The sequence below is a fragment of the Teleopsis dalmanni genome, chromosome 2, assembly GCF_002237135.1.
Source record: "Teleopsis dalmanni isolate 2A chromosome 2, ASM223713v2, whole genome shotgun sequence".
Classification (NCBI taxonomy): Eukaryota; Metazoa; Arthropoda; class Insecta; order Diptera; family Diopsidae; genus Teleopsis; species Teleopsis dalmanni.
The window spans coordinates 123,276,350-123,287,733 of NC_051847.1; the positions used below are offsets into that span (position 1 = coordinate 123,276,350).

The 11,384-nt window shown below is 30.1% G+C and overlaps 3 protein-coding genes across 7 annotated transcripts in view; all 3 read left to right on the forward strand.

The window, feature by feature from the left end:
- Positions 1–11,384, forward strand: part of LOC119682001 (lethal(3)malignant brain tumor-like protein 1) — a 428,722-nt gene that overhangs the window by 339,134 nt on the left and 78,204 nt on the right. The gene's annotated exons all lie outside the window — the stretch shown is intronic.
- Positions 1,507–2,873, forward strand: LOC119682010 (bifunctional methylenetetrahydrofolate dehydrogenase/cyclohydrolase, mitochondrial-like). The gene is made up of 2 exons (XM_038095339.1): positions 1,507–2,334; positions 2,403–2,873. Exons 1-2 carry the CDS (start codon positions 1,551–1,553, stop codon positions 2,543–2,545), a joined length of 927 nt encoding a protein of 308 aa, XP_037951267.1. The 5' UTR covers positions 1,507–1,550; the 3' UTR covers positions 2,546–2,873.
- On the forward strand, positions 6,733–8,766 carry LOC119682015 (acylphosphatase-2-like). Its single transcript, XM_038095343.1, has 4 exons — positions 6,733–6,912; positions 6,975–6,991; positions 8,347–8,456; positions 8,527–8,766. Exons 1-4 carry the CDS (start codon positions 6,840–6,842, stop codon positions 8,639–8,641), a joined length of 315 nt encoding a protein of 104 aa, XP_037951271.1. The 5' UTR covers positions 6,733–6,839; the 3' UTR covers positions 8,642–8,766.

Below are 11,384 nucleotides of genomic sequence, written 5' to 3' on the forward strand. Positions count from 1 at the left end.
GAAATAATGATTTATCATTTTGGAAAAATGTTCTGTTTAGCGATGAGAGCAAATTCGAAAATATGAGAATTACTGCCACTACAAGGCAGTAAGTATTTTCTCCAAAATATGGAGAGATATATTTTGGACATATTCTGTCCAAAATATGAAGAGAAAAAATCAGAAGTATTAAAAAAAAATATAGTTTCTACAGTAAAGCACGGTGCGGGTTCAGTGATGGTGTGGGGGTGTATGACGGCAAATGATGTAGGTAAATTGGTGTTTATTGACAATAGAATGAACAAAATGGATTACCTTTATATTTTAAAAGGAAATTTACAATCTAGTGTCGAAGGATTCAGACTGGATCACTGCTGGATTTTCCAGCAAGATAACAACGCCAAACATACCGCTAGAATGAACAAAATGGATTACCTTTTTAATATTTTAAAAAATACAAACCACAAAAGCCCGCTATAGATATTCTTCAATATTTCTTATTGCTTGCGTTCTTTTGAAAAGTTTGCTGTTCTTTTAGGAATAAAAATATATGAGTATATATGAGAATTTTTTATTTGGATATATCCATCAATTTATGATATTGTTTTATTCGATTCAGACCTCTTCTAGATATGAGTTCAGTTGACCGAAAAATATAAAAAAACTAGAATACTTGACAATAAGAAATATTATAAAAACTATTTCACTCTACTGAACGGAAACTAAAAAAACAAACCACTACTACGAGTTAGTAGTAGAAGTATGTATAGAGATTGCACAATAATTGGGATAACATGTCCTGATATATATGCACCATTATTTTTGTTAGAGTTTGTTGTCGAATCCAATAATAGCTTTTGGTTTTAAATACCAGACCTTGTTTAATTAAAAAAAATTGAATAAAGGCATTGGGTTCGTTTCCTGGCAATCGCATGGCAAGAGGAAATAAGATGAGCAGTTTTTCATTCTGTAATGTCTGATCTGATATGAAATATCAGATATCTGAAATATCTAATGTATATACACCGTAACACTAGTTCGTCCTCTATGATAATTTTTGTAGTTCGAATTAAAAAGTCCATTCCCGAGTCAGTTAATTATTTGATTTATATTATTTTTTTTTTCAAAATTAATCCTACACAGTTATATGGTAGGGTTTAATTTGAGAACTCAGAAAAATATTTAATTTTCTTAAGTAAGTTCTTCTCTCTATAATGATTATTGGTGTTTGTGATTTGTTATAATGGTGAAAATTATTAACAGTTTTTAGTATTTTTAAATAGAAAGACCGTAGGTCAGAATTCTTAAGTTGAGCATTATTTACTATGTGAACAATTTAAAAAATGCTGACAGAGATCCTATCGTAAGATTACAAATAGTTTACTAAACAAAGATTTTTTTATGATACTATATTTACGTAATGTCTTTTTATCTTATCTACATATTCTTTGCTATATTGTATAGTTAAAATATATGTAGATCAGTTACATTAATGAATCATAGGTTTAGAATAGTTTAGATCGTTTTAAAGAACCATACTTATATATTCTATATAATATATTTTTAGTAATATGGCTCAAATCATCGATGGAAAAGCGATTGCTGCACAAATTCGTGGTGAGCTGCGGGACGAAGTCAAAGAGTTTACCGCTGCTGGTAATCGAACGCCACATCTTACAGCTATACTAGTTGGTGAGGATCCTGCTAGTCAGACATACATACGCATGAAAATGGACGCTGCTAAAGAAATTGGCATATCAAGTGAAACAAAACGTTTGCCTAAACATACCACAGAAGAAGAACTTCTTAATATAATAGAGCAATTAAATAATGATTCTACAATTGATGGTATTTTAGTGCAATTACCAGTGCCAGAGCATATGAACGAACGTAAAATTTGTAATGCTGTGCACTACGAGAAAGATGTAGACGGCTTTAATGAGCGCAACGTGGGACGTATGTGTCTTGACATGAAGACATTGATGCCAGCTACACCGTATGGTGTTAAAGTCTTATTGGAACGTTTATGTATCGAAACCTTTGGTAAGAATGCTGTAGTTGTTGGACGTTCAAAAAATGTTGGCTTACCGTTAGCGATCTTGTTACATGGGGATGGTCGACATGAATCAAAACCAATGGATGCCAACGTCACAATTTGTCATCGCTTCACACCACCAAAGGAATTAGCCAAGCACTGTCGTAATGCTGATATTATCGTAACAGCTACTGGTGTGCCTGGATTAATAAAAAAGGATATGATAAAACCAGGTGCTTGTGTAATTGATGTGGGTATAACACGTATTACGGATGAAAAAACAGGCAAAACGAAACTTGTCGGTGATGTGGATTTTGATGGTATATACCGATTATATTATATATGTAATATTTGTTTACTAAATTTAAAATTTTTTTCGTAACTACAGAAGTTCGTCAAGTTGCAGGACACATAACGCCAGTGCCTGGTGGTGTAGGACCCATGACTGTTGCTATGCTAATGCGTAATACTATCGAAGCTGCTAAAAATTTGATAAGTAAGAATATCAAATGTAATGGTAATTCACATTAACCTCAAAACATAAATCCAGTATATGTTTGTCAACTAAATGGATACAAACTAAGAACATTACTAGTATTTATAGCTCTTTAACTTTTAACTTACTTTGTTATGGTAAACAAGTTTTGCAATAGAAATGAACTCTTTCTATAAAAATATATCTAGTATTTTAAAGCTCTCTTTGAATTTGTAGACGTATATATATAATAATTAAATTCATTTTGATGCCTTAATATTAAGTATTAACTAATGACTATTTTTACAAAATATATATACACATGATATATTATATGACATACAATAATCGAATAGTGAAGATTATACCTCACCTAAATGCATAGCAAAATAAAAATTAATAAAATTAATTTTTTAAAATAATAAATATTTTTTTTTAATTATATATTTGATTTTATTTGATTTATTTTTATTTGAAATTGTGGACGATGCTATAATTTTAGTCATTCTTTTTATTGAATGATTTTGAAACCGAATATTGGATGGTTTTTAATATTCCAATACTTAGGAAATTAATAAATTAATTAATTAATTAAATTGTTTTTTAATTGAGTTTGATAAATGGAGCATGCAGAAGAAATTAAACTCGTTTGGATAAAATTTTGCAAAATATTTTAATAATTTCGTTGAACTAAATCTTATAGAAAAATTATGTCGATATATCTTATCTTATGGCCATGCAAGTACTTTCGTATGATTTGGCTATATATCGTGATTATATATGAGACACGGCTTTTATCAAGCTTATAAGGTTATTAAAAGAAAAGTCAACCGCTAATAGTAAAACATATACTATGATGATAACTTAAGATAATGACTGTTGGCAGACTTTTTCTTTCAGTCTGTACTGGGCTAGTTTTATTATGTTGAGGCAAGTTGAGTCAGTGCACCTGAGCACTTTTACTCTATTAACTGCGAGGTTTCTTTAAAACCCCTCTTTGCGCCTTGACTAGATTGTTATTTATCACTTCATCAGACTAAGCAATAATTGATCTCATATTTGCATACTTTCCCGAGGAGCCTGTAACCATTCTGAGATTTGATAAAGCGGTGTTGGTAAGTCTGTCAAATTTCTATCCCTTATGTATTTTTTGATGGAATCAATCTTGATGTCCCTGAGGATGTCGTTTGTCCTAGTTTTAATACTCTTTTACTTCCAGTTACTTTCTTTTATTTGCCGCATGTTTCCCCATCAACCTTACCAACCATTCCACCATACCGCGAGTACCTTCTTTGTTTGGATTGAAATAACAAACCACATTTGTGATTTTTGATATTAATGTATATTGTTTATGCTAATTTGTTATTAAATTTAATAAAACTTTAACAAATAAATGTTTTCTTATAAGAATTTGTATCTTAATCAGCAGTTTAAACTGCAGTCATATCAAAAATTTTATATTACCATTCTATATAGAACTTAACAGAATCGAATTTCAACTGAATCCTAAAGATCAAAACATACACAACCATGCATTATGAATGGAATACAATCAACTGATTTTGGTTATCCTAACATCTTAAGATCAGCTTTGAACTACAGCATTAATGCCGATTTAGCATTGGAACCCCCTAAAATCACCTTTTAGGAATGTATAGAGAAGATTTCCACAGCATTGAGGAAACTTCAATCCAGTATTTATGGGAGAGAGATGTGAACATATAGGCTTAATACCTAGCGAGCTAGGTTCATTTAAGCAAGAAAGCGGGGGCGTAAATTAGGGAGCTGGGTAAAAAATTTAGTTGATTAAAAAGAATGATATAATTACACTTCACAATTAACGGATAATTACATAATTAATTATCGTTTACTCAACGGTATTACAAAAGAGAGTGGCATGTACTCTTTATGATAATAATAATCTAATTTAATGACTCAAATGCTACATATATAAACATATTATACGACTTCTTACGTATAATAAATATTATACATCTTATAATACCAGGGATATTAGAGGAACAAACACGCAGTTTTACAACTTTAATACACATTTATTACCTAAAAAAAATAATGAAGTAAAAGCGAACATCCCTAGTACCTAGGCTTATGTGTATTTTTAGAAAGTTAACTCTCAGCAATGAGCAAATATGAGTACGAATCATATTAAAAAACAATTTAAAAAAAAAACATAATATAAATCCTTACAATTTTCTTAGACAAAAAAATTGCTGACTCACTTAAGATAAGCTGAAGTTTAAACATACTATAATAACACCTACTTATTTACTTAAGTGGCCATTACAGATGTGAGTCGTCCTTGGTCCCGTCAAGTAGCCTCCGCCAGTCAGCCCAATTAGTTGCTTGCTGTCGCCAGTTGGTAGTACCGAGTGCCCCTTGGTCCTTCCACCGAAGATGCTGACGTCCTCTACCTCGTTTTCCACCTGCGGGTACCGAATCAAACACCTTTCTAGCCGGAGCAGAATGGAAAACCATTCACACGATATGACCAACCAGCTAAGTCGCTGAGTTTTTATGCGCTTACTTACTACTTATGGTGGGACATTGGGACAGCGCACCGTCCAACAAGTGGCCCCACTGAAGTGAAGGATTATCCAAAGTGGACCACGAAACTACTTGGGTCCTTTTTCGTCCTTCTATTCTTGAATGTCGTTATTGAGTTAAAGCTGGAGTGGCTTCTGTTCGCATAACTACATCTCTTGTTAACTCATTTAGTTTGAGGTTGCTTGGCACCAAATGGTGTTGTTAAGTGCTGGACATTGGCACAATATATGCACTGCTGTCTCCTTTTCTTCTAAACATAGGGTGCAAGTGTCATCCTCAGCAAGAGTTATCTTTTTGAGGTGATATTTGAAGTTGCCATATCCAGTAATTAATGAGGTCAGCCAGCTTAGGGTGCTCCGTGGATAGCTAAGCACTTTTATCGCTTCCCTGATCCACGGTTTCGGCAACATGAGTTTGGTCTGTCTACAAGTGCTCAACTCTCTCCATCTATTTAGATGAAGGCTGTCATCATGTTGTAACCCAATGGTATTCTGGGTTCTGGGCCGCAGAAGTTATGGCTTATCCTTGCTTTGTAAGTTCAACAGCCTACTCGTTTTGCTCAATACCGATGTGTACCTTAATCCACATGACCGTTACCTCATTTCCATGAGCTTATTTACACATTCTTGAACTAAGCTGTTAGCTATGTATGTCTTTTGCATGCTTTTGATAACTGCTTGATTGTTCAGCGCTATCAGAATCTTTTTCTGATACACCTGACAATCCAATAGGTGATCAAAAACATGTAAGACGGTCATAAGTTTCGCCTGATAGACGGAAATATATATTCCTAGATGTAGAGTGCACATTAGATTTAGCTCTTTCGAGGAAACCCCAGCACCAGCTTTGCCATCCATCAAGGAGCCATCGGTAAAGATGCAGATGTCATTTTTTTCACATTCATTATGTAGAAGTTTTTATGCGCTGAACTATATCAATGTCGCGGTATAGCTCATACAGTTCACCGTTTCATCTAATTCGACACTCGTCGGCAACGCGTAAGAGATCATAGATCTTCCGAAGAATTTTCTCTTTAATGCTCCTAACGCCTTCTCATCACTGTTGGTAATTGTCCAAGCTTCTGCACCATACAGCAGGACAGGCATGATAAGGGATTTGTTTAGCGCGATTTTTGTTTGTCGATAGAGGGCTTTATTTCTCAATTGCTTACTTAGCCCGAAGTAACATTTGTTGGCAAGAGTAATTCTTCGTTGAATCTCTAGGCTGACGTCATTTTTGGTGTTTAAACTGATTCCTAAATAAACAGTCTTGCACTGCAACACCAAAAAGTTTAATAATATTTATATATTGTTGCTGGTTTTATTTGAAATTTGTTTTGTAATGAAATTTAAATTTATCAACAGTTGTTTTCGTGGATGACACTCTAGAATGTTTTCCAAGAGATTTTCTTGATTAAAGTCAAATATCTTTATTTTGACTCAAAACTTGAAAACTTTTATTTGACAAACGCGACTTATTATTCACAATTAGCAAATCAATTGCGAAAATACTTTAATTGAAATAGTTTTCTCTTGTCTATATAAGTTCATGCATAATTCAAGCAAACATACCTGACAGCCAACAACCTGCCAATATTGCTTGAATGTGTAAGTGAAGTTTACTTTCATTTGTCGGCTGCTGTCATAGTAAACATAAACAAATTTTAATTTCGATATGAATTCAAAACATTGTCTGTTAAAATTAATTTTTATAAATATATTTCTCCTGCACAATATTATTGACTCGAATTGTGCAGTCGTTGACGAAATTGATAAAAATTTAGAAATGGATCGCAGAGTTGGTGCCGCTATGGCCAAACTTTATGCCACTGATTTTGAAGTCTTTGGTAAGGTACAAGGTAAGGTGAAGCATACATATTTTGCAAGAAATAATTTTGCTAAAACTATTTTTTATTTGTAGGTGTTTTCTTCAGGAAGGTAAGTTAAAAATGTTAATTAGTAAAAAGTTATATTGTGCAAATATGTACAAATGTTATTCATTGCAAATTTCAATTAAACGTCAAAAATACTTTTGGTGAGTCGATTCATGCCTTTCAATAAAATTAATAAAAAATTCAAATATACAATATATTAGTAAAAATATGTTATATTACATTTAAGAAAAATTTTTTATATTCGAATACTAAATTATACCGCTTTATTACATAAATATAAAAAAATTTCTTGTGTGTAAAAGACAGGTTAGTTACGCTTACCACCTATAAGTGCATATATTTTACGGTTTTAACCAAAAAGTGATAATTGCAGTTTGACTTTGTGTAAAACGCTTTAATGATCATAAACAGAAGAAGCGTAACAACGCCAAGATATTTTATTATATGACTGTCTACACAACATAGCCCTAAGGGAATTTCTTTTATAATCAAATTTCCTCAATATAATCAAATTCCTTTTGCGATTTCTTTTACATTAATTTAATATTTGAAAAAAAATGTATTCAGTTTGTATACTTTTTTTTGTATATATAAAATATAGATATTATACATATATATAAATATATATGTTATAAAATTGTATACCATAACATTGGGTCGTTCGTTTGCTAGAACTATGTTATCTTTCAGTAGAACTTTACATTATGACGTCAATTATCTTTACAATTGTTTATATACTCAGTTTTACAAAATTTATTATTTAACTAAATAGTGTTTCTTATAGTATGTTTCTACCGGCTTCGTTAGATTAGTTAACTTACTTTCGATTGCTTGAATTACTTGAATCTTAAGTTTCAAGTAATTAAATCTCTATCTCAAGTTAACTAGTCTAATGAAGTCAGTGGAGACGTATTGTTAAGTGAACAGTGGCCCGTCCTCTTATCAGTAAATAGTCTGTTTTTTTGGACATGTTAAGACCGTACACTCCTAGTAATATTTTTTTTTGGAATATAATTGGTTTTGTTTCTATTATGCAATTGTTGCTTGATTTAAAACTTTTTGAAAATAGTTTACCGCTATGTGCACTGCAATAATTCAAAACAGTTCGAATTTGCTCATAGAGAAATCTCTTTCCTTTCTGGTACTAAACTAGATGTATGGGTAGGTAACTGAGATCGCCGATTTATATTGTTCAATGTAGAGGCACAAACTCATGGTTTACTACACTTTAACGTTTAGTACAAACTTAGCTGATATTGGACTAATATCTTGATTTTGTTAGTAATAATTTTTTAATCCTTAAATCTTTTATTAATATAAAATAAAATTTTGTAAATATGCAAACTATCCATTGATATTTTATATATATTAACTTTTATTATGTATCATTAATTACAGCACACAGAGGCTCAGGCTAAAAAACTTGGTCTACATGGTTGGTGCATGAACACTACTACTGGTACAGTCAAGGGTGAAATTGAAGGACCGTTGGAAAAAATCAATCAAATGTGCGTAAAATAAATTATATATTAAAATTAAATATAAGAGAATATGTGCTTTATAATTTAATTTTAACAGGAAAACTTGGTTGCGTGAAACTGGTAGCCCTAAGTCACGTATTGACAAGGCTAACTTCTCCGAAGCCAAGGAAATACCACAGTATTCTCACAAATCATTTGTCATTCGTCGCTGATTGCATCCATTGCATCCCCCTCAAATCATTTGTCATGTCACTGATTGCGCTGCATCAGTTAAAAATTTCTATTTTGTTCCAGAGTATTTGAGTTTAATAAAATTGATGTTTAAAGATAATTTTAATTTTATTTTAAATTAAATTTTTTACGAAATATTACTGACTATTATAAATTAGTATTGAGACTGAATGTATATAATAACAAAAATTTTATAATATGTACTCATTTTTATATAATTAAGTTTAATTAAATCTTTTATATTTGAATATAATAATTATCACATATAAAATTAAATTAAATCAATTTGATAGTTATTGAAAGTAAATAATTATGAATATTATATGTATGTTAACATTAATTTTGTATATTATATTATAATACATAATGTGTTATCCATTATTTATACATATGTATATATTTGAAAATTGATTTTAAATTCCCATTTAAATCACTAATCATTTATATGTCGCCTTATTGTTTTTAAGTGCATATAGTGTAGAGTTTGATTTAATAATAAATAGAAACTAAGAATTTATGTAAACCAAACATATTGCGAATTAATGGGTTTTATTGATCGATAGCACATGGAAAATGGTATAGAAGCCAGTGCTACTCCTACTTAAATGATTTATATAGTATCTATGACCCCATTGTGATTAAAAACTACGGTAATTTATTGTAAAAGCCGATTCATAACATAACTAATATATCGTTGGTTGTTTGCATTAAGCCAACGATAAACTAAATAAATTTGGCTGTTGCAAATACTGCAACAATAATCAATGAATGATTTCAAATTATGATTTGAAATACAATAACTAAAAGTTATTTATTGATTATTTGTAATAATGATTTTAATTAAATTAAGAATATAACTAACTTGAAATATGACAAAGTGGATACGTTATGGACATATGAATCACTGATGTACATTCAATTTAGGCATTGTATCATCGTATGAATGTAAGTATAATTTTATTATTTAAATAAATTGATCATATATATATATTTATTTTTTTATTTTTAGACAGAGGGTATAGACAGTATGCATAAAGAGGGTACAGCGAATTGATGTCGCAGTGTCGATGTCGAACACTAGCATTAAACACATTTTTCCTAAAACTTTTATCTTGATATTACTTACAAATGTGTTATTATATTATTCTGAAATATCTTGTATATTTAGAAGTGGCCACTTATTGACTATATAAAACTAGCAAATGGGAGTATATACATAAGTATTGATTACTATTAAAATAAATGTGTATAAAATGTATTTAGATTATTACTTTAATTAATAAGAGGTCGGTGACCCTACCATCCTAGTATGCCTGGTTTTGCTTCCAATCACCGTCTTCAGTTGTAAACTGATATAATTACATGACACTGTTAAATTACTACTTCAATTAATTAAGAGTTCTTATTTAATAATAAGATATAATAAAGAACTAAAATATACATAGAAAAAAATCTATTTTGTTTTCCTTTAAGATAATAGTAATGAAACTTTTGACCTATTAAGAGTTAAAGACCAATGTTATACTTTTTATTAAGTGAATTTAAATGCTACAAAAAAATTATTGTTAGTATTCAGTCAAGCTATAGATACTCGTACATAGGTATATGTGATTTGTAGTATTATCTGGTAAATGTTTTGGTATTGCGACTACTTTCAGCTCATAGCGCACATCAATTTTAAAATGCAATTAAACAAACTCCATGTAGATGAATCTTTTGGTACAATTTTTGAGGTACGTTAAAAATTAAAAGTTTTAAAGTTTAAATTCTCAATATGAATTGTAACAATAACAACACTCATGCAGTGACTATTTGCCAAAGTTATTCTTTCGAAACCAAAAGAAAGAACCCACTATTTTCCAAGGTAATCACTATATCACTCAATAACAAAATTGGTAATATACGCAAAGCAAGAAGCTGAGCAGCACTCATTGCACACATGACAGAGACCATTGCCAATATAAGAAATGTATTGAGTTGGTCAACGCAACTGGTTAGTATCTGGTCAATATTGTTAAAATCTACAAAATATTTAATTAATAATTCATCCATTGAAAACTGCAATATAATATACAATGTGATATTATTTACATTGGAAATGACATATTTAACATTATTTTTTTGTAATAAATGTCATCAGATTAAATATTTGCAAAATTTAATAAAAATTATAATTGACAACTTTTAAATTGTTTTGACAGTTAAACACGATTCCTATACAGATTCGGTAAATCAAGGAATCAGCTGTTCAGTGTTAGTCCGCTTTTGTTATTTTAAAGATTCAATTCTTCAGTGATTGTTGGAGCTAAATTATTATTTCGAATTAGTTTTTTATTATTAAAATGAAGTTTATTCATATGTCGCGTGTGTTGAAGTGACTGGCATGCCACAGAAGGGTTAAAGCAAATAGATTTGTTTTGTTCTATAATTTGTTGGCAGATCGTTGTTCAAAGTCAGTCAACAATTTATTAACAACAAAATTTAAAAAATAAATAAATATCATTAATATAAATCGGTTTTATATTCAATAATTTATTAAAGCAATTTATTGTTTAATGTGATTATAATTTAATTGTGTGAAAATAATATTTTAAAATATATTAATAGTGATTTATGCCATTATATATTATACCATTATATCATTGTTCAACAAAATAATTTTACTTTTATTATTTAAAATTGAGGTATTTCTGATAGTTCTGATATTTCAATATTTTGGACGTA